At 42.8% G+C, this 25,212-nt stretch overlaps 1 protein-coding gene across 3 annotated transcripts in view; it reads right to left on the reverse strand.

Annotated features, from left to right (window-relative positions):
* invs (inversin) overlaps positions 1-25,212 on the reverse strand; it is a 182,774-nt gene that overhangs the window by 31,116 nt on the left and 126,446 nt on the right. For all 3 annotated transcript variants that reach the window (XM_033043058.1, XM_033043051.1, XM_033043043.1), the window contains exons 13-15: positions 20,630-20,839; positions 3,326-3,633; positions 131-833 (exon numbers count right to left, since the gene is read on the reverse strand). In XM_033043058.1, the coding sequence (XP_032898949.1) occupies positions 131-833; positions 3,326-3,633; positions 20,630-20,839 (1,221 nt within the window). The remainder of the gene's footprint in view (positions 1-130; positions 834-3,325; positions 3,634-20,629; positions 20,840-25,212) is intronic.

Here is a 25,212-nt window from a genome sequence, read left to right on the forward strand (position 1 = left end):
CTATATCTATTTTTGTCTCATTAAGTCTCTGTAAAACATCATATGATATTTTTCTAAGTTCAAAGTAGTGTATTGTGAAAACAGATCAATCCTCACAGTGCAGCAGGTCAAGATAACAAAGGGCTCCTACCTTCTCCAGGCTCGCTGGATTACTGTTGCTGCACTATTCTTCTTTCGAAAAAGCTCTTTCCTGAGTCTTTCCTTTTCCACTATTTGTACTCGGATTTCCAATGGAATAAGAAGAATATCAGAACTTTGATGACTCCTGGGAGTGCATGAACAGTTTTCAGAGCTAGGAGATCGAGGAATTCCAGTCGTGTCCTGAGGTGCCTTTTCAATAGTATTATGTTTTCCAGCTGTTGCTAAAGAATTGGTAATTTTAGATTTCGGGGAATTTGGAGGAAGCAAAACAGGAGTGATGCTCTCAGGGACATGGCTGCCAATATGGCCAGTTTTATCAATATTGCTTACAATAGGTTTGGCACTTCCAGGTCGGCTTGAGCCAGCAGGTGAGAATCGACCACTCTTCAGTCCTCGTCCTGTCTCCTCACTGTCAGATTTAATTTTATGATGTCTGCTGCAAAGTAATAGAGATGCAGTCTGCTGCTTCATTAGGTTTTTGGTTGTACTGGTTGAGCGAAGGACAGCAGGCTTTGACTGACCGCCACTGATTCCGTTGTTTATTTCAGGAATCTTTTTATCAATGTCAGTTCTATCATCTCTTTCTGAAGGCACGAGTTGTCTGGAAGCATGTAGTTCACCTGAGGCACTTTCTTCACTGAACTGCAGTTGATCGCTGTGGTTATTATTTTTGGAATTTTTTCTGTTAAGATCTGAGATGGTGAAATTGTATTACTTTATAAGACATTTTAATAAAAACATTTATCAATAATAGCATCATATATTGGAAGCAATCTATAAATTCTAAAGTTCAGCAATTTTTAAGTTTACGATAGTGAGAGGTCTGATGGAATAATATACACTCATTTATTGCACACATTGTTTGGTCATTTGCAGGTCACTTTAGTAATCGATAGAATTAACCTCTGACTCCAGAATGTCTGTTAACCTGAAGAAGTCAACCTCTGTTATGTTGTACAACATTATAATTTCTAAAAGTTTTGAATGAAACAGTTATGCAATAAATAGACAAATAGAGAATTTACTCTTCAAGCTGATGACCTTTTATCAATGTGAAACATTAACTTTGAACAAAACACAAAGTGCTGGAGGAAATGAGTGGGTCTGTCAGCATCTGTGGAAGGAAAGACTTTAGCAACTGTATTTGCAGTCTGATGAAGTATCCAGAACTGAAACGTCACCTGTCCATTCCTTCCACAGATGCTGCCTGACCCACAGAGATGCGCTAGCACTTTGTGTTTTGTTCAAGATTCCAGCATCTGCAGTTTCTTGCATCTCCAAGAAATATTAACTTTTTTTTTACAAAGATACTCCCCATCTGTGTTTTTAATTCCAGAATCTACAGTATATTTTTTCTTTTGCTTAAATGGGGATAGTATTTCTTTATAAAACATTTTCACAGGAACCAATATGAGCCTTACAATCTGCTGAATAGGATTATATTTATATTATATTGAAATGATAAAAGATTCCTAACTGAGACATGAATCAACTTATTAGTCCATACAGAAAATTACATTAACATCGATTTGTAAATGCATTGCTCATCTGTAAATACCACATCTCACATAAATACCGTGATGCAACCTCAAAATTTAAATATTAAGTAACTTTATTTCTGAAATCACCACACAATTTTTCTTGGATATTCGCACCTTTGGAATGTTTGACATTTGCTAAAGTGATTTCATTTCGATGAATAAGGGGCCAGAATCTTACGACATGACTCCTAGCATATATTAGTGTGGAAACAGGCCCTTAAGCCCAACTTGGGCTGACCAACATGTACCATCTACACCAGTCCCACCTGCCTGTGTTTGGTCCATATCCCTCTAAACCTATCATATCCATGTACCTGTCTAAATATTTATTGAACGTTGTGATAGTACCTGCCTCAACTACCTCCTCAGGCAGCTTGTTCTATATATCTACCACCCTTTGTGTAAAACAAAAGTTGCCCCTCCCATTAAATATTTCCACCTCATTTTATTCTTTTTTCTCTGGTTCTTGATTCCCCTACTCTGGGTAAAAGACTGTGCATTTACCCTATCTGTTCCTCTCATGAACTTATACACCTCATAAGATCACCCTTCATCCTTCTGCTCTCCAAGGAAGAGTCCAAACCTACTCAACTTCTCCTTATAGCTCAGGCCCTTGAGTACTGGCAACATCCTCATGAATCTTTTCTGCACCCTTTCCAGCTTAACAACATCTTTCCTATAACCTGGTGACTAAAACTGAACGCAATATTCTAAATGTGGCCTCTCCAATGTCCTGTATAACTGTAACATAACCTCTCAACGTCTGTACTCAATGCCCTGACTGATGGACAATGTGATAAAAGCCTTGACTACCCTATCTACCTGTGACATCACTTTCAAGGGGCTATGTATTTGCATTGCTAGATCCCTCTGCTCTACAAATCTCCTCAGCCCTACCATTCACTGTGTAGGTCCAGCTCTGGTGTGACCTCCCAAAATGCAACACCTCGCACTTCGCTGTATTAAACGCCATCGACCATTCCGTTGCCCACCTGATCAAGATCCTGCTGCAATTTTTGACAACTATCTTCACGATCTACAATGCTACCCACTTTAGTGTCACGTGCAAACTTACTAATCATGCCTTGTACATTCTCATCCAAATCATTAATATAGATGACAAACAGCACTGAATCCTGAGGCACACCACTAGTCACAGGCCTCCAGTCTGAAAGCAACCTTCCACCATCAAACTTCTGCTTCCTCCTTGAAGCCAATTCTCTATCCAGTTCTCTTTGGATCCCAAGCAATCTAACCTTCCAGAGTAGCCTACCATATGGAACCTTGTCAAATGCCTTGCTGAAATCTATATTCTATCTGAAACTCCTGAAACAGTGTCTACAGCTCTGCCTTCATCAACCCTTTTGATCACATCTTCAAAAACACACACTGAGAATCGGAAATTAATAAACGATGCATAATCTTACGTAACATCTCATGTATTCTGATTAACTGAGCCATACTTTGAAAGACCCACTATCATCTATAACAATGAAACCATTAGAATATTAAATAATGGTTCTCCAAGAATAAATATGTGCATAAACAATGTACTGCTTTACCCGAAAGGTCACTCATTCCTTCGCTCCATAGATGCTGCCTCACCCGCTGAGTTTCTCCAGCATTTTTGTCTACTGCTTTACCTTTTCTCCTTTTAAGCTGTCTTTTTCCAGTTCCAGTAGGTGGAGGGAGACTCTGAATGGTGTCTATATTCCTCCAAAGTTTCTCTTCAGATCTGCTTTTACATGGCCTTCTCGAATCCTCACTAACTTTCTGCTCCACTTGGTCCTCTGAAATGGTGGCTGTGGCAGAGCATGCTTCATTTGTTGAATATACATCTTCAATATGACAATTAAATTTTCCAATTTTTTGTTGTACATTTAACTCGGATTCCAGTTTCTTTTCCTTTTGAAACTCTGCTTCCCTCCTTTTATTCTCTTCCTCACGTTTCCTACAATTGATTAGATAGAAAATAAGCAAATGGACTAAGATGAATAGATACATACAAAATGTTTTTCATTGTACCTATATCTCACTGTACTTATGCTTTTCACGATAAACTCAACATAACTTGCTAAGGCACAATTGGAGTATTGTGTGCAGTGCAAGTCACTATACTATTGGTCGGACATGAATGCACTGGTGGTGATAGAGGAAATTCACCAGAATGTTGTCTAAAATTGAACATTTTATATATGAGGAGAGACTGGATAGGCCAGGTTGTCTTCCTTGGAGCAGAGGAGGTTCAGATAGAACCTGATGGAAATATACAATGTTAAGAGAGGCACAGATAGCGTGGATAGGATAAACCTTTCCCCATAACATAGTCCTCTAAACCCACAGGGTAATAGCTTCAGATGAAAAGTAAGAGGGTTAGGAAGGATCTGAAGATTTATTTTTCACCCTGAGAGTGGTTGCAATCTGTTACACATTGATTGAGAGGATGGTGGAGGTTCACACAATGTTAACAAGTATTTGGACCAAGTCATTTGAGTTGGATGAGAACTGGAGACTATTACTGCATAACTAATTAAAACAAATACTTAAAAAGCAAGAGAGCTGTAAACATTATGATTGATTGTGCAATCAATGGCAGTGAAAGAGGTTAAACATGCATACTATACCCTCAGGGTTAATATTGACTATACATTGTACACTGGGGAGGATCTCAATGACCGTGAAGGGAGGAACCTGATAAACAGCTTGATCATGTGTTATTTCTACAATAAAACTTCAATTACCCTCAAAACAAGATAAGCTAATAATCAATGTAATTTTGGCAGGTGAACCAATATCAAATTGGAAAGAAAAGTCTGCCAAATTATTTGAATGAAATTCTGTCATGGTTACATCATTGGGTGCGTAATGTTGACACAAAGATATCATGAATATTTGAATATGTTGCCTCACATTACAATCAATAATTCATAATGAAAACCAACAGGACTAAATTAACATGCAAAGGAGTTACGCATCACAGATGCAGCACTCAATCTAAATCATGCCGATTTGGTTTGGGTCACACCAGGCTCAACGTATAATCTGCACATCACAAGTTACACAGACATATGTGGAACAATGTTTTTCAAATGTAACCCGGGGCATTATATTTCAAGAACTCTGCTGCGTCTGTTATTTGCAATTCATCAATAGAATGCTTACAGACAGCAAATGTTGAATTCTGTTCTGCTGGTGAGTTATTGATTAATGTTAGTACAGGAAAATGTGACTGTCAACACATTAGCAGAAACTCCTGCAAACGACAAGCTACTTATGTAATGTGTCATTATCATTTTCCAAGATCCATGCCAATGACAACTGATGTCTATTCAGGGCTACCTGTCAAGGTAAATTCCAAACCTTATTTATCATTGTTCTCTGGCCGTATTTGTTCCACAGAGGGAACTAATTAAAGCCAATCCCTTGCATCAAATTAATTGATTTTAACCTTGGGTGTTTGGCAGGTAATGCACAACAGCATTCCCTGTGGCTCTAATCAGAATGTCTACAGTTAAATAGAAGTATTGTCACAATAGAAAGACTGTAATTCTTCTTTCTCAGTGAAATGGGGAATAGATTCATGCACTTAACTCCTCGTGTCTATCAGTAAAATCTATCCCCACGGCTTATAAAAGGCTTAAATCATGACAAGAAAAAAATGAAGTCTGGAATTAAACAGATAGCCTATACTAAACAACAAGGCCACTTTATCTTTATTTCATGGAAGCTTGAACTAAGAATAGTCATGAAAGTTAATTATCCAGAATTAGTGCCAACATTGTGCTTCACAAATCAGAGAACAAAATTACAATCTGATATAATTCTTTGATCTTTACTCAGAAAATGTGGTCAAAGCAATAAAGTCCCTCATTATCTCTAATTAAATTAAATTGCACAGGGTGGCTCTGTGCAGCAGATAACATTAGGATGAAGGTACTATTTTGCTCTGGCTCTTTCCCACTCAATAAAAAATCACTAATTATCCCAAGCTGGAAGGTGTAGAGGCAGAGGGAGGCATAAGGGGAAGAGACTACTAAAGATTATGACCAAAGCTCGGTAGTACCATCGAGCTATAATCTGCAATATTGACCATCTGGAAGGGATATAATTAGAGTTAGGATGTTTAGGCACTAAAAAAAATGAAATAGGCAGGCAAAAAGGCATAATAAAATTACCAAAAAAGCACGAAAAAGGTATTTATTGACATAAAAAGGCATGTATTTCCACCACCAAAATATGGTTAAAAAAGATAATATAAAGGTATACGACATTAAATGACCAAAGTTGCCTGGTTGCACATAATTACGAGCATTTCTTTCAAATTATCTGGTGTCATGCACCGAGATACCACTATGTCATCTGTCAGAAAGAATATGCTTCAGTGGCCCAAAGACTCTCAGCATTTTTGCAGAGCAACAACTTCATTTTTTAAATTTATTTATTTACTTATTAGTTATTTACATTGACACGTCAGTGCGGAAAACAGGGGTATGTGGTTTCTCAGGATGCCTGGAACATGCAAACATCATCTGGCACCAGATACAAACTGCCAAGAAGGAAAAGAGAGATCTGCATGTGGTTTTCTTAGATCTTGCCAATGCCTTTGGTTCAGTGCCCCATGAGACTCTTTGGGCAGCTTTTAATTTCTTCCAGGTCCCAGTGGTCATCACAAAGCTGGTAAAAGCTTACTTCCAGGGCCTCCAGTTCGGCGTCACAACACAGGACAACACCACCGCCTGACAGCACCTTGAGGTAGGCATAATGGCAGGCTGTACCATTTCTCCTCTGGTTTTCATCATGGCAATGGAGCTCATCATTCGAGCATCACGATGGGTGGTCGGAGGGGAACAATTGAAGAGTGGGCTGCGTCTTCCTCCAATCAGGACGTACATGGATGACATGACCACAATAACAACAACGAGACAATACCAACTGTCCTGGTGAAGCCTGTCAAAAGCCTCGGGCAATGGTATACCGCATACCTCAAGGATGCAGAGCAGGTGGAACAACTCAGGCAGGATACAATCAGTGGCCTCAAGCAAATCAACAACACTGCTCTCCCAGGGAAGCTGGATCTTTGGTGCCTTCAATTCAGTCTACTGCCGCGACTCATGTGGCCAATTACCATCTACAAGGTCACTTTATCCCATGTCAACCAGCTGGAGAGACTGGTGAACTCACAAGTGAGGAAGTGGCTTGGGCTACCGAGATGCCTCAGCAGCATAGGGTTCTATGGGAATGGAGCCCTCTCACTGCCAGTCTCAAGCCTGGTGGAGGAATACAAATGTGCCAAAGTGAGGCTGGACATGACACTAACAGAATCCCAGGACCCAATAATAAGAGGTGTCACTCCAACCCTAGCAACAGGGAAGAAATGGACTCCAGTAGCAGTGGTACTGGGCCCAAAATCCGCCCTCCAACACCGGGACATAGTGGGCCATGTCCAACAAGGCCGAGGGGGCTTTGGCCTGGGAGCAATGAAACCTACCTGGCAAAAGGCTACTCCAGCTGAACGTTGGCACCTGGTGGTGGAGGAGGTGCGCCACCAGGAAGAAGCAGCCAGGTGTTCCAAAGCCATATCCCAAGCCAAACAAGGCTGCTGGATGACGCGGAATGGCGTTGAGAGGAGGAAGATCACATGGAGAGAGCTGTGGACCATGGAGTCAAATAAGTTGAGCTTCATTAGAGCCACATATGACGTCCTTCCCTCGCCACAAACCTAAATCTTTGGCTGGGAGAGGATCCAGCCTGCCCCCTGTGGCAATTCCAGCAAACCTCAAGCACATCCTGGTCGGTTGTATGACCAGCCTAACACAAGGCGGATACACCTGGTGACACAACCAGGTGCTGAGGTGTTTGGCCGCTGAACTCGAGTGCAAGAGAGTTACCACCAACGCCATGCCTATCAATGCCCAGATAACATTCCCGCAAATACCATCCTTCATCCGGGAAGGAGAGAAACGGAGTACTAACCCCTCGCCTCTCAACTCATGCCCACTGAATGCAGCCAGGGACTGGGAAATGCGTGTTGACCTAGGCCAGAGGCTTTCGTTCCCAATTGAAATCGCAGTTACCAACCTGCGACCCAACCTCGTTCTTTGGTCCAACTCCTGTCGGCGTGTTTTCATCATTGAGCTTGACGGTCCCATGGGAGGAGGCGGTGGACGAGGCTTATGAAAGGAAAAAGCTTTGATATTCAAACCTTGCAGCAGAGGCAGAGGAGAGAGGTTGGAGGGTAAGGGTGTGTCCAGTGGAGGTGGGGTGCAGGGGCTTTGTAGCCAGTTCCACCGCAAGGCTCCTAAGGGAAGTAGGAGTCAAAGGGCAGACACAAAGAAGGGTAATAAAAGAACTTGCCAATGCCGCCAAATGGAGTAGTCACTGGCTGTGGCTGTCTGGGCTGCCACGTGACCATCTAGAGGCTAACAATAAGACACACACCCAGGTCTGATCAACCTGCGGTGGGCCAGCCTCGAATGAGGGTGTCTTGTGATAAAAGGCCGAAACACCCAGTGACGTTGAGGTACACAATTGAAGATGTGTCTGATTGTTAGCAAATTCACAGTGGTCATAACCAAGAATGTCAATTGTAGTGAAATCTTAGGGATTGTAACACCCAGTCCTACTAATCAATCAATCAGTTGCGAAAAACTTCTTTCTACCTCAGCTGAGGTCACTGGTGCATACCCAAAACAAGCTACATACTCTATGTTCATGTCGATATCTTGTGCATTACAACTACCTTTGACAACTTTAGCTATGTTTTGTATTTCTTCAAGATCTTTGTTCGCTAAAATCACTCTCACATTTTCCTTGTATGTCTTTACCTACATCGCCAGGAACTTTACGAATATCATCAGTTACTTTGTTGAAAACCTGCAAGTTATTCACTAATGTTTCGTCACATTTCTCAAGGGAAGTGATAGTGGGAACTTTGCAAAATTGGAAGCAATAAAAACAAGATCGCGGTGGAGGGACATTTTCTGCATGATTTCACAGACGATCCTGACTGCAACAGATTCTTCTTCTTCAAAACAGTTGACGGTTTATTTTATCTTTTCAAAATTTGCAGCACAGTAGAGTACAGCAGAGAGCCATGTACCCCACCTAGTCAAAACGGGCTCAGGAGGTAACGGAATCTCGGGTGCCATTTTACTTCGGAGTCACGTGAGTGACTACGTGAAGAACCCCGCCAGGACGCATGCGTGTCATATCGCTTTCACGCTTGTGAAACGACAGGCGGTGCGGAGCGTTCCCCCGCAGCGGTAAGTTTGAAACCGCGACCTGCAGGTAAGTGATTTACTCTGCGGTAGTTTTTGTCCCCGCGCTGTTTTTACACAGGGGGGGGGGGAAGCTGGACAAAATAGTGTCCACAAGTGCTGCGAATGAAGCTGGCTGGGGAGGACCGCAAAGTTGCGGGAGCCAGCAGCAGCTGAAGGCACAAGCCCTGTAAGGGATCAGCTGTGCCGACTTTTGGTCACGCGCCGGCCAGAACACCACGGCTGGGCGGGAGACTATTCAGATGGGCCGTCGACTTTTGACAAGTCGAAAACGGCAGGAGGCGGGGTGGAACAACGTTCCCCCGTAGCGACAATTTAAACCAGGACCTGCAGGTAAGAGCTGCGGTCTTTTTGTGTTTTCCCATGCTGATTACAGGTGGAGAAACCAACGGGCTGCGACAAAGCTGGTGGGCTAGCAGCGGCCAGCGGCACTTGAATCACCTATAATGGGATCAACTGTGCCCGATGTCGCCTCCGCACCAGCCAGATCCACTCCGCGGCCGGGCGGTAACGCAAGACAAAAAACCATCAAAGTCGTGGACTCAGAGGAGTCCGACTTTGAGCAGCCGCGGGCGGCCAGCGACCGTGAGCGCTGGAGCCGGATGGAGCGGTGTGTGGAGCATTTGCTCCAACGTGACAGGCTCCGGGAGATGGAGTCGAGTCACTGTGGGCTCTATGTAAAACCCACAGCAGCACCTCTTGTAGGGCTGCACAGTGCTTCTCCCTTGTCAGAGGGGAGTACTGGGGGTCAGTTCTGGGCTGATCCTGAAGATGGGTTTGCAGAACAGAAATCAAGTGTGCAGGGGGTGCAGGAACGTGAAAATCTACTGGACATGGTGTCCAACTTCATACAGCCAGACCAGACTGGCCAAAACCTGGAGGACACCTGACACCGGGTAACTGTATATCCCGGAATGTTTCCTGTAGTAAATAATTGTATATGGAAACTCCTAAACAGCGGGGATAACAGCTTTCACCCGCACAGTGGATGAGAAGGACATGTCGCAGGACCAACAGGATGCACTGGCACTGCTTTGCAACACACGGCCATAGACAGCACCCTTACGCACCCACCAGTAGAACAAGACCGACTGGTGAAAGCTCGAAGGTCCGATACACCAAACATGAGTCTTTCTTAGGCCATGGCCCAGACCGGCCTTCTTGGAAGATACGCAAACCTCCAACTTCAACCAAACCACAAACCCAGACACCGACGCCTCAACATCAACGAAGGATTTACAAAAAGAAGTAAACCTGCCACTGGTAACTATGGAGGTAGGTGGGTCTGGTTCCCTACAAATTGCAGGGAGCATGGAGGTTGGGGGGGGGGGGGAGATTACTCTCCTTTCTGGATGCATGGAGTATGTTAACTACCGATACTTATATTTAAGCAGTATCCAGGGATATACAATAGAATTATACACAAGTACAGCCCTCCAGATCAACATATACCGAACCGAATGTTCGTACTTTCCGGTAAAGAAAAATCAGAAGCTCAGGCTGAACTGGAACGGCCTTACGCAAAAGGGGTAATTGAAAAATCCCAACATGAACCGCTAGAATTCGTGTCCAATATCTTTACCAAAATCAAAAAAGATGGTGGTTGTCGCATCATCATAGATCTGACCAAATTGAATACATTTGTACAATATATTCATTTTAAAATGGAAACCTTTGTTACTGCTAAACAATTGATTTCCAAAGGTTACTTCATGGCTAGCATCGATTAAAAAATGCTTACTATTCAGTGCCTGTACGAGGTGACCACAGATGTTACTTAAAATTCAACTGAATGGGACAGCTCTGGCAATATAGAGCGCTGCCAAATGAGTTAACATCAGCCCCCAGGCTGTTCACTACAATTTTGAAACCAGCCCTAGCGTTTCTACGGAAATGAAAACACATGGTCATGGCATATCTAGATGACATACTTATTGTGGGCAAAACTTTGGAATTGGCCAAACAAACTGTAACAGCCACAAAACAGTTATTTGAAAAACTGGGGTTTATTATCCATCCAGTTAAATCTAAATTAACGCCTTCCACTACTATGGACTATTTGGGGTACACCATTGACTCAGTTCACATGTCGGTGACTTTGCCAAAGGGAAAGGCTATAGACTTAATAGAGGCTTGCAATAACCTCATTGACATCAGTAACCGTCCATCAGATTGGTAGCAAAAGTAATTGGCAAAATGGTGGCTGCTTTTCCAGCCACACAATTTTGGCCTTTACATTACCAAAATTTACAGAGAGCAAAAAAATACAAGCACTCAAAATCAATGCTGGTCATTTTGACGGACCAATGAACCTACCAATCAAAGCTATAATGGAACTAAAATGGTGGATAGATAACATTTGGCTTTGTTTCAATCCAATCATTATCAGCAACCCTTCTATGGTGCTACAAACTGATGCCAGTGCACTTGGTTGGGGTGCCACCAATTCCATCTCCAGCTGTGGAGGTAGATGGACTGCTCAGGAGGCATCATTATTACTAACACTGGGCATAAACTACCTGGAAATGTTGTGTGCATTCTATGGCCTAAAGTCATATTGTACTGGGTCATATCACCAGCATGTTAGACTACAGATTGACAATACCACCGTGGTAGCATACATTAACCACATGGGTGGAAACAAATCGACATCATGTGACAATCTGGCTAATACAATTTGGCAGTGGTGTATCCAGAGAGATATTTGGATATCAGCCACTTACCTACCAGGTAAACTAAATTTAGTGGCAGACACCAGGTCACGCAAATTTAATGAAAACACCGAATGGATGTTGAATAAAAAGTATTTGCTGATATTACAGCACGATATGGAACACCAGATATCGATCTATTCGCATCCAGGCTTAATCACCAGTTATCAAATTATGTTTCATGGGGACCAGACCCTGGGGCAGCGGCGACAGATGCATTTTCGCTGCATTGGGGGGAAATTGTTTATTTATGCATTCCCTCCTTTCTGCCTCATCAGTCGGGTATTAAGGAAAATACAGCAGGACTCTGCGTCTGGTATTTTGGTAGTACCCGATTGGCCTACGCAACCATGGTTCCCAGTGATAATGAACATGGTATTAGAACCATTTATCACCATCCCGAATAGACCAGACTTGTTGGTTCATCCTGTAACAAGGGATAGCCACCCATGCCATAACTATTTGAATTTATTAATTTGTAGAGTTTAAAAATACTTCTACTACAGCTGGGACTGACGGACCGAACAGTGAATATGATTTCGGCGGCCCAAAGACAGTCCACCAAAAAAACAAAACAGTATCTGGTCTATATCAGGAAGTGGGAGATGTATTGTAACAAAAACAGCATCACCTACAGAGATATGAACATCCCGTCTGTTCTGGAATACCTGGCAGGCCTCCATTATGATGAGACCCTCAGTTATAGTGCCATCAACTGCGCCAGAAGTGCCTTATCGACTTATCTATGGCAAGGAACAGAGCGTCACTCTGTTGGAACTCACCCACTGGTAACAAAACTTATGAGGGGAATTTTTAATACCAATCCAAGAACCAGGTACTCCCAAATATGGGATGTGAGTATTGTCCTGAAGATGCTCAGGAATTGGTCTCCAGCAACAGCTCTGTCCCTACATAGACTGACATTAAAAACAGTCATGCTAATGGCATTGGTCAGGGCACAAAGGGTACAGTCATTACATAAATTAAGACTGGACAACATGACTTCTTCATCTGAAAACATTACGTTTCATATTTATGAAATAGTGAACCAGAGCAGACAGGGATCAGCGGGCCTCAATATCGAATTTAGGTCTTACCTAACAGATGATCGTCTCTGTATAGTAAAACATTTGTCGTTATATAAATGAGAAAACGAAAATCATCAGAGGCAATGAGAAGGCACTTTTAGTCAGCCATAAGCAACCACACAAAAAAGTGTCGGTCCAGACCATCTCAAGATGGCTGAAACAGGTTCTAACACAGGCTGGGGTGGATACTAATATTTTAAATCTCATTCCACCAGGGCTGCAGCTACATCGGCAGCTATGCAGTTGGATGTACCAATGGACCAAATCCTCAAGGCAGCAGGATGGTCAGGGGAAAAAACACTCCAACTATTTTATCATAAACCAGTCATTAAACCTGGAACATTTACAGAAACAATTTAAGTTCTGTAATTTAATTACCCCATAAATAGGGATATAATTTGTGTTAATCAATTCATGGATTTCAATATCGGATTCATGTCTAAAATATGTTGACACAATTCCTCCTACAGTCATTAAGGCAGATGTGATGCATGGACTCGTTTCCACGGCATGAAATCACAGAGCTTTGAAATCTTCACGTAGTCACTCACGTGACTCCGAAGTAAAATAGTAAGATTAAACGAGAACTTACCAGTTCGAAGTTTGATCATTATTTTATGAGGAGTACGTTGAGGGAATACGTGCCCTCCGCTCCCACCCATGATCATATACTCAACTGGTATTTCTTTCTCTAATCTTACTATGTTTAAGTCATTACAGTTATCTGTGATTTCACACCGCTGCTTTGAAGAATGAAACGCATGCGTCCTGGTGGGGTTCTTCATGTATTCCCTCAACGTACTCCTCATAAAATAATGATCAAACTTCGAACTGGTAAGTTCTCGTTTAATCTTACTATTTCCTTGAACAACTGCACACGTGACGGTGCTTCGAGGAAGATTCTCTTGACATTTGAAACTAGGCGATCGACATTTGGAAACAAGCTACGTATGTGCTTAGCAATTCTATGAAGTCCTTGAACCATGTCAAATGCAACATTTTGGGGAATAAAACTTTAAGAGCCAGAGCAGCTTTTATCATGTACGGAGCTGCATCAGTCACAAACAGAAGAACATTTGTGTTTTATACCTTCTGGCCAAAGTACAGCAAGTGAAGATATAAACAACTGAGCAATAGTTAAGCTGTTTGACTTCCCCAATACTTCCGATGTCAACAAATACTAATTTGATGGTTGACCTGCCTCCAGTGTACCGATGACCACATTGGCAACATATCTCCCACAGCATCGGTTGTCTCGTCTATTGAATCCATATTTTGTTGCATGCAACTTCATCTCTAATTTTCTGCACAACAATGTTGAAGTTGCTGTCAACATAATTTTTCCATAATGATGACTCGCTCGGTATATGTTCCTCTGTGTATTTTTCTAAAAAACCTTTGAGAGATTTGTTTTCCAATTTCCACAGTGGTATTCCAGCATCAATGAATGTCTTGCACAGATCACTAGATAACTCAGATTTGCGACTGGAGCCAGCAGTAAATGTAGTGAGAAGACAAGCTTGGGTATTTCGCTTGAGTAGTGTACACCCCAGCGGTATCAACATTGACTTCTCCAATTTTAGATACCCCTTGTCTTCTCCCTCCTCCCCCTTCCCAGCTTCCTTCTAGTCCTACTGTCTCCGCCTCTTCCTTTCGTTTCCCCGCCCCCCCTCCCCACATCAGTCTGAAGAAGGGTCTTGACCCGAAACGTTGCCTATTCCTTCTCTCCATAGATGCTGCCTCACCCGTTGAGTTTCTCCAGAATTTTTTGTCTATCTTCGATTTTTCCAGCATCTTCAGTTCTTTCTTAAATAGATCTTGGATAAGACTGAATCAGCAGGCAGTGGCACGAGCGAATGAACGACCGACGGTGGCGACCCCCGTTTCGCCCCGGTGGTGGAAATTTTCTTGTAAGTTATACTATGTTAACACGTTAATAATAACATTAATATTAACGTGTTAACATAGAAAACGTCATTGTAATCACTAGAGAAACTAGCACGACCTTTAAGCAAAACGGCAAAAAAAGGCTGATTTAGGCACTCGATCGTGAAAAAAGCATTATCCTGGTGAAATCATCATAAAAGGCATGAAAAGGCACTCATGGCATTTATGGCAAAATCCTGGCTCTAGATATAATAAACTAGAGACGTGGAACTAAAAACGAGTGCAGCACAAAGAGGTGCAGCACACACTTGTGCAGTTAGTGGAGAAACAATGAAGGATGGCACAATATGAGAGAGTCGACTGCAAGCTTTACGGACACTGGGCTGGGTGGCACTGTAGAGGAGAGACACAAAATAGAGTAGATGTTTGCATCTATAGAGGTCAGGAGATCCTCCAGACAACTGCTATAGTCAATGCTAAGAATATAGCCAAAGCATCTGATCTTGCTGGTGTGTTAATGATCTCAAAACAGGAATAGGTGGTCAAAGTTAATGAATATATTTTCAAATGTCATATATCATTGAGCTCAATGCTCCAACCATCCAACCATCCATCAATCAATCAATCAATCAATCACCTACTACAGGTGCACAACCTTTTATCCGGAGTTCCGGAAACCGAAAAGCTCCGAAAACCGGACATTTTTTCCAGGATGTCGTCTGCACACCAAAGCTCGCGTTTGGCGCCAAACTTGACCCGAAACGACCCACGGTCAACCCAGGTCTGTACTACTGTAGCGGCTGCCTCCTCCCCGGAGACCAGGGAGACATTTAAACATCTGTAAATCATTGCTTAAATGTTAGTCAGTTAGTTTGGAGGGCTTTTATGTGAAGGGGGGGGGGGTGAAGAGGGAAACTTTAATTCTTAGTCCCTTACCTGGTCGGAGAGGCGGGGAGCGGGCAATGCCTTAACGGGTCGCCGTGCAGTAAGCTCCGGAGCGCTGTGGCCACCGACTCCCAACATCGCGGAGCTGGGGCTGCGGGCGCCAGGCCGCGGGCGGCGCTGGTTGTAGCTCCGACCCCGGCAACTCTACCCCTGGCTGCGCGGCTCTCCAAATCCAGCGCCGCCCGCGGCCGGACGCCCGCAGCCCCAGCTCCGCGATGTTGGGAGTCGGCAGCCACAGCGCTCCAGAGCTTACCGCACTGCGACCCGGTAAGGCATTGCCCACTCCCCGCTGGTATCCCAGCGCTGTGGCCGCCGACTCCCAACATCGCGGAGCTGGGGCTGCGGGCGTCCGACCGCGGGCCGCGCAGGATTTGGAGCGCCGCGCAGCCAGGGGTAGAGTTCGCCGGGGTCGGAGCTCCAACCGGCGCCAACTACCTAATCTACGCTAAAAATCTTCCATTCCGAAATCCGAAAAATTCCGAAATCCGAGAAGTGTCTGGTCCCAAGGCTGTCAGATAAAAGGTTGTGTACCTGTAATAATATCCATCAATCAGGCAGACTCAATGTGTAGGAAGGAACTGCAGATGCTGATTTAAACTGAAGATAAACACAAAAAGCTGGAATAACTCAGCAGGACAGGCAGCATGTATGGAGAGAAGGAATGGGTGATTTTTCTGGTCGGGACCCTTCTGGCCTAATTGGGACAGTGTGGGTGGGTCTGAGTAGGTTTGCCGGACAATATGTGTCAAATGAATTCTGACACATTTCTGCATCAATGTGTTCGGATGGTCCACAATCAACTAGGCTACGGGTGGCAGCTAATGGGCACCTACATGATATTCTGTATGTATATGTTAATGTATCAGAAAGCTTGTTTTTGATTTCAAGGAGCATGGAGCACTGGTGTGCACGCTTTCAAACCTTTGTTGCTTCTGACTTAAAAACTAAAAATCTTTATGCGTTTTCCATCTGAATATAAATAAAACATTTTAGAATTTTAGAAACAACCATTCAAGCACAATTTAATGGCATTAGGATTAGTATGAAACAACCCTAAGATATTGTAGCACAAAAAAAAACATAGAACATAAAACAGAGATTTTAAGGCAGAGATCGATAAATTCTTGATTAGTATGGGTGTCAGAGGTTATGGGGAGAAGGAGGAGAATGGGATTAGGATGGAGAAATAGATCTCTCTATTGATTGTATGACGGAATACACTTGATGGGAGGAATGGCCTAATTCTACACCTTTTCCTTATGACCTTATGAGCCCAAGAACGGGTCCATCAGCCTACAATGTCTGTGCCTAACATGATGCCAAGACCATTTCTTATCTACAGGCAAATAATCCATATCTCTTCATTCCCTGCACATCCGCATGCTTTCCCAAAAGCCTCTTAAATGCCACTGTCATATCTGCCTTAACCACCAACCCTAGCAGTGCTTTCCATGCACACAACAGCCTCCATGTAAAAATGTTGTCCACAGATCTCACTTAAACTTTGCCCCAATCACCTTAAAGTTATGCCCTCTAGTATTTTCCATCCTGAGAAATTTTGAGAGAATTACAAATTTTAAACATTACACATACTAGGAAAGATATTTGTACTGTAATATAACACAGAAAATGGCCTGGATGTTGAGATTTTTAAAAAGTGATTTTTTTGTAGAGTTCCACTTTTAATTTTGCCTCTGTAGAGAGTTAAATGTGCATTCTTTCCATTTAATATTATTTGCAGTTTCATGCCTCAAAAATAATTTGTCAATCTGATTAGTCAACACAAAAAAACAGGAGCAGGAGTAGGTCACCTGGCTTCTCAAGCCTGTGCCACCAAAGAGCCTTCCTTTGCTTTACCTGTTTAGTGACACCAGGTGACCTGGTAGGGAATATAGAGACACTTTCAGATGGAATATTGTTAATATAGGAATTACCGATGGAAGCAAAGATACCATCTAGACATCTAGATGACTTCTACTGGACTAATTGTTTTTTAAGATTACATGGTGCAGCTGCATATGGTAAGATCACTCTATGAGAAACAACAACTGCATAGTCACAGCTGGCAACCAAGTTAATGGTTTAGAAACGGATCACCATTTCTATAAGAGGATAATTGGCTCCTTCATGTGTACATGCAAGGGAATACATTTGTTCAGTGTTGGGACAGAACAAATAAGACATGACCATTAGAGACACAAGGAATTTCAGATGCAGGAATATTGATTAAAACACAAAGTGCCGGAGTAACTCCACGAGTCAGGCAGCAATTGTAGAGGGGATGGATAGGCGGGAGTTTCAGGTCATTCCCTTCTTCAGACCATGACCTTCAGACCATGACCACGTAGCAATCAGGAAATAAGACAGCCAATATTAGAAGGGGAGAGAGTGGATGATGTGGAAACAGACGAGACAAAGGCCTAAATTAGCCGACTCCTTGAGAAACACATTGAAAACCCCAAGCCATGACCCACTGTTGAGATCAGACTCTGGTGAAAAAATAAAGCAGATGATTGAGACGATAGATGAATGATGCAGGCATTAACAACCATTGGACAGGTACTTGGCACCATTGAAACGCAAATGCCTTCTGCCTCAAATTTATGCAGATGACGTGGGGGGTTCTAGATAGCTGCGGCTATCACAATTTTAGCAAAAATGAGAGCAATCAGTATCTCTGCTGCCCAATATTAAAAAATATATTGTTGGTTATTTGAATGATTAAAAATATTTATTGACTTCTCTGATAAGCCACATGTAGATCAGATTGTTAAAATGGAAGATTGTTGTCTCTGAAGCACATTAGTAAACTAGATTTCTCTTTTACAACAATCCAGTCATTCCATGTCTACCATTACTGTGACAAGCTCCATTGGGGGCGCCACCGCAGTGGCTGCCTCGCCAACAGTCTGTCAGCCCCCTCTCTGTTTTTATTATTTTAAGGATGTTTTAAAAGTATGATTTAGTGTTTCTTGGTTTGTTTTATGTGGAGGGTGGGAAATCCGGGAAACCTTTTTCAGTCACTTACCTCGATGGAGATGAGATTTTTCTCCGTGTCGCAACTCCGTTCCCCCCTGCGGCCTACAACGTGGAGTGGTGCGACCTTTCCTGGAGACCGGCCCGGATCTTCAAGCCGCGGGCGCGGCGCGGACTTTAACATCGGGAGCTGCGGTCTCCGGTAAGAAAAGCCGACTCAGGAGCTCCATGCCGCAGAGTGTTCCGATCCATCCCGACGCCGGAGTTTCGATCATCCTGACTAGAGGGCTTGAACATCGGACCATCGGTAGCGGCAAGTGCAGAGGGTTCAAAGGCCCTGACCATGGGTGAACAAAGGAGGAAGATGACTGAACGTAATTGCCTTCCATCACAGTTAGGAATGTGGATTCCATTGTGGTGGATGTTTACGTTCAATTTTATTTTATGCGGCTGAATTGTGTATTGTTGCTTTTCACTTAGAATGGCTGTATGGTAACTCAAATTTCACTGTACCTTAAATGGTTAAGTGACAATAAACGTGAACTTGATCTTTAAATTCCACATTTATATAACTACTTGTCTTTAAATAATTCAGCTGCTAGAGTGGGATTCAAACTCATGTCCTTGGATCAATTGGTGAGAACTCTGAATGTTAGTCCATTAAACTAATTCATGATGCTAATATACCTCCATGTATTTCCACCTTTGCTTCCTTGTGCTGATATATGTCTATCTATATCTATACTATTACTAAAACTCTCATGTTTTTATTTTTTAATGTTAAACTTCTTCTTTTATGTTGTATTTTTATTAGTGTGCTGCAAGGACATCTGAAATTCCCCAGAAAAGGGGATTAATAAAGTATTTATTATTATTATTATTATTATCTGCATTGTTTTTAAATTTGCACAAAAACAGTACCCTATATCGCTAGGATTTTTTCGCCACATTCACCATTCTCCTCTGCTCCAAGTGCACCGTTTTATTCCGATCGGTGGAATTAGAAAAGTTATGAAGGTTTAAAAAATCGTGAGATCAGCAGATTGGTCTTCTCGCCTGTCAGTCACCATGAAGGTAACATCCCTTCCGGGGGTGAGGAGAATAAAGCCCTGGAGGCCGGGTGTGAGTCAGTCAGCTCAGAAGCCGTGAATGAGAGTTGAGTCCAGAACTGTAAGTCCACAAGCCGTGAGTGACTGAACTGTGAGTCCACGTCGTTAGTGAGTGAACTGTGAGTCCACGTCGTTAGTGAGTGAACTGTGAGTCCACAAGCCATGAGTGACTGAACTGTGAGTCCACAAGCCGTGAGTGACTGAACTGTGAGTCCACAAGCCGTGCTAAGTCCGGAAGTCGCGTTGAGTCCGGAAGTCGCGCTGGAGTCTGGAAGCCGCACTGGAGTCCGGAAGTCGCGCTGCAGTCCAGAGGTCCACAAGCTGTGAGTGACTGAACTGTGAGTCCACAAGCCGTGAGTGAGCGAACTGTGAGTCCACAGGCCGTGAGTGAGCGAACTGTGTCCACAAGCCGTGAGTGAGTGAACTGAGAGTCCATAAGCCGTGAATGAGCAAACTGAGTCCACAAGCCATGAATGAGCGAACTGTGAGTCCACCAGTCGTGAGTGAGTGAACTGCGAGTCCAACAGCCGTGTGAGTGAACTGTGAGTCCACCAGCTGTGAGTGAGTGAACTGTGAGTCCACCAGCCGTGAGTGAGTGAACTGTGAGTCCACCAGCCGTGAGTGAGTGAACTGTGAGTCCACCAGCCGTTATGAGTGAACTGTGAGTCCACCAGCCGTGAGTGAGTGAACTGTGAGTCCACCAGCCGTGAGTGAGTGAACTGTGAGTCCACCAGCCATGAGTGAGTGAATTGTGAGTCCACCAGCCGTGAGTGAACTGTGTCCACCAGCCGTGAGTGAGTCCAAGAATCCATTTGGCCCACAATGTCCATACTAGCCCTCTGGAAACCAGTCCCTTCGGCCCACAACACCCATACTAGCTCTCCAGAATCTAGTACATTTTTAAATACTGACAGCATGAATTTGATTTTGTAATTCTTGAGACCTAATACTTACTTGGCAGCATCTTTTCGAAGTTGTTCATGTTTCATGAGAAGATTCTTTCTTTCCTGGAAAGCCTTACGAACCATGTAACCTTTATAAACAGCCTGGACTTTGGAAGCAGCAATGTCCTGAATTGCAGCAATAGACAGTGCTCCATGTTCCATCATATACTGGATTACCTCTTGATGTTCTCCAAGCAAGGCATAGTCAAGTGGAGTGAACCTGAAACACCAAATAAGAAATGTACAACAAAGTTTGTTAATTTGGGCTTGCAATATACTTCCTTAAAATTACAGCAAACTTTTATCAAACTTTAAAATGTTTTATGTAGCCAGATAAGTGAGTGCAGGCTCTTCTAGCAAATGCCACCCGCAGTGCTGGTTGAGGTTGTTTATTTTCCAGACCTACTGTCAGGACTAATTAATGTTCTTCAAATAGAAACTGAACTCCTCTGAACTGAATTACTCTGAGCATTTACTGAGATTGTAACCACTGCTCCGTTATTTGAAGTGCTTTCCTCGAACTTCTAGCTTATGAGAATTCTGTTCAGAGACTGAAAAAGTGGGGAAGAATCTGTTCCTCAATCTGGTGATATATTCTTTCAAGCTTTTGTATCATCTGCCCAGCGGGAGAGCGGAGGAAAGAGAATGATTATGGTGTAAATGGTCCTGGATTATGCTGGCTGCTCTCCAGAGGCAGCGTGAAGTGTCTGTGTGACGGACTGGACTACATTCAAAACTCTGCAATTGCTTGCCATCTTGAGCAGAGATGTTGCCAAAACGAGTTGTGAAGCACGTCACAGGATGATTTCTGAAATGGTTCTGTCGAGATTGGTAAGAGACGTTGGAGACATGCCAAACTTCCTTAGACTTCTGAGGAAGTTGTGGTGTTGGTGTGCTTTCTTGGCTGTAATATAAAATCTTGTTTTCTCACTTTCCTGGTTCTGCAAGAGTCATTGATTTAATACACTACTGATTTCTCTACCTGCAAATCTTATTGTACCTTCAATCTTATTGACCTGCTGAGTGCTTCCATCATTTTCAGGTTTTGTTTTCAAATTTCCAGAATCTGTATTGTTTTGCTCCAAATTCTATTGTAGTCATTTTGTTGTTGTACTTCTACAGATGGTGAATCTATTTGGGGTTAAACCCACCCTGTATTCAATGCACAATAGCAAGCTAAGGCCCTTCGGCCCATCGAGTCCACGCTGACGAGCGATCACCCTGTACACTAACTCTAACCTACACACTAGGGACAATTTACAATTTTACAGAAGCTAATTAACCTAGAAACCCGTGCATCTTTGGAGTGTGGGAGGAAACTGGAGCACTGGAGAAAACCCACACGGTCATAGTGAGAATGTACATACGCCTTACGAACAGCACGTGTAGGCAGGATCAAACTCGGGTCTCTGGCGCTGTATGGCAGTAGCTCCATGGCTACGCCACTGTGCCGCCCCAGGAGAGTTTGTTGATTAATGTAGCCACTATAAGCACAATCTATGTTTGCTGATATTGAAGTAAAAGGTTTGTAAATATGGTACTCATTTCTTCAAAAATGAGTACCACATTCATTACATAGGCTGTGGGCCGAGTTGCTTTATTCTGCAGTTTCGTGACCCAAGTCACCAAACTACATGAAATTTTCACATATTGTGTAAAAATATTTATATAAATCACCCCTGAAACTTGATATGAAGAAGACTTGCACATTTTTATTAAATTAGAGAAAAACAGGAAAAATGACGGGTATTTTTTAGTCCAATCAAAGCACGTTTAGCATTGAGTTGTCTGTCAGTTGGCCAATCACGCGCTTTGTTTCAGGCTAGCACGCAAAATGGCTGAGGGGGCTTCACAGATGCCTGTTTTACTGGAGATTCCGATTTATTGTTCTGTGGAATAGATGTCGTGGAAGCTTGCAGCAGGTAATTGTATTTAGTGGGAAAAGCATTAAAAAGGCTGAAGAAAGTGCTGCGGTGGATTAAAGTGCAAGAAAGCCTTCAAAGTCCCTGCTGATGCGCTGGAACACAAAGAAGGCCCCCATGAATCAACTCTAACTAAAAGGTAAGACTAAAGTCTGAATTTATGAAAATCTATCTGTATGGACTTTAATTAATTTAATTGCATCCGTTTATAATGTGAATAAATTCATTAATTCATTCATTCCTTATTCATTCATTCATTCATTCATTCATTCATTCATTCATTCATTCATTCATTCATTCATTCATTCATTCATGAAATTGAGGGCCTAAACTATAACACAGTCAATTAAACATTTTCACTAATGCCAGCTTGTAGTAGAGTAATAAGTCTTTAACAGCTAATCTCGGAGCTGCCTGCGAAAACTTACCGGGAAAAAGTGCTCCGATCGCGGGACCTAGGTACTCGCGGTAAATAGCGATCGATATCCCACCGTTTTTCTCCCGTTATCGGGGTTTGAAAACGACCGCTACAGACTATGTACAGCCTCCCCCCACCCATCCCCCCCCGCCCGCGGAGATGATCCGCGGCTCCGCGATCGCGAATCGGCCGCTTATTAATTGAGACCGCGGCTTCACTTTACCGCGAGTACCTCCCCGCGATCGGTGCACTTTTTCCCGGAAAGTTTTCGCAGGCAGCTCCGAGATTAGCTGTTAAAGACTTATTACTCTACTACAAGCTGGCATTAGTGACAATGTTTAATTGACTGTGTTATAGTTTAGGCCCTCAATTTCATGAATGAATGAATGAATGAATGAATGAATGAATGAATGAATGAATGAATGAATGAATGAATGAATGAATGAATGAATGAATGAATGAATGAATGAATAAGTGAGTGAGTGAGTGAATGAATGAATAAGGAATGAATGAATTTATTCACATTATAAACGGGTGCAATTAAATTAATTAAAGTCCATACAGATAGATTTTCATAAATTCAGACTTTAGTCTTACCTTTCAGTTAGAGTTGATTCATGGGGCCTTCTTTGTGTTCCAGCACATCAGCAGGGACGTTGAAGGCTTTCTTGCACTTTAATCCACTTCGCAGCACTTTCTTCAGCCTTTTTAATGCTTTTCCCACTAAATACAATTACCTGCTGCAAGTTTCCACGACATTTATTCCACAGAACAACACATCGGAATTTCCAGTAAAACAGGCATCTGTGAAGCCCCCTCAGCCATTTTGTGTGCTAGCCTGAAACAAAGCGCGTGATTGGCCAACTGGCAGACAACTCAATGTTAAATGTGCTTTGATTGGACTAAAAAATTCCCGAAATTTTTCCGGTTTTTCTCAAATTTAATAAAAATGTGCAAGTCTTCTTCATATCGAGTTTCAGGGGTGATTTATATAAAAAAAATTACACAATATGTGAAAATTACATGTAGTTTGGTGACTTGGGTCACGAAATCCTATTTCTAGACACATTTTTGATGCTCGGCCCACAGCCTAACAGGGCAGCACAATGACACATCAGTAGAGTTGCTGTCTTACAGCATCAGACACTCATGCTGGATCCTGACTATGGGTGCCGTCTGTATGGAGTTCATACGTTCTCCCTGTGACTATATGGGTTTGGTCTGGGTGCTCCGGTTTCCTCACACATTCCAAAGACATGCAGGTATTGGAGGGTAATTGGCTTCTGTAAATTATCCTTAGCGTTTAAGATAGAATTCGTGTATGCGTGAACTCTTGTAAGCATGGACTCGAAGGGATTATTTCCACAGCTGTATCTCCAAAAAAAACATAATAAAGGGGAGCCCATCACACTTACTTAAGTATCATTACAAACTTTCATTGTGCTGTAACTTTGCATTATTTCTATGGGTAAGGAAATCAAGTGTGAGACAAAAAAAAATGCCCAGACTTCTTGATTGAGATATTTCTCTAATATTCGGACGTTCTACAATGGAATCAGCAGTATGTGATGCAGAGGCTTGCATCCGCATGATTTTCTTCACTTTCCACCAATGCAGGCACTGATTAGTTTGAGAATACAAGCATTATCTGCACTGGCCCTGTACTCGCTGGAATTTTGGAAAAATGAGGGCAGACCTCACTGAAACATACAGAATAGTGAAAGGCTTGGATAGAATGGATTTGGAGAGGATGTTTCCACTAGTGGGAGAGTCTAGGTCAAAGCCTCAGAATTAACAGACGTTCTTTTAGGAAGGAGATGAGGAATACTATGGAGGCCGCTAGAGGGCTAAGGAGGCCTTCAGTGAATATTGTTAAGGCAGAGATAGATAGATTCTTGATTAGTACGAGTGTCAGAGGTTATGAGGAGAAGGCAGGAGAATGGGGTTAGGTTAGGAGAGAGCCATGATTGAATGCAGAGTAGACTTGATGGGCCGAATGGCCTCATTCTACTCCTATCACTAATGACCTTAAGATTTCAACAAACCTGGCTTTGTTCGCCTTGGAGTAAAGGAGGTTGAGAGTAGATCAGATAAATCATGACAGGCTTAGATGGAGTGAACAATGAGAGGCTGTTCCTTTTAGCAGATGGCTCAAGGACTTGAGACACAAATTCAAGGTGATGGTTAAATTAATTGCAAGCAAATACTTTTTAGTTATACAAAGAGTGGTGACGAATTGGTACTCACTGACTT

The sequence above is a fragment of the Amblyraja radiata genome, chromosome 2 (assembly GCF_010909765.2).
Source record: "Amblyraja radiata isolate CabotCenter1 chromosome 2, sAmbRad1.1.pri, whole genome shotgun sequence".
Classification (NCBI taxonomy): Eukaryota; Metazoa; Chordata; class Chondrichthyes; order Rajiformes; family Rajidae; genus Amblyraja; species Amblyraja radiata.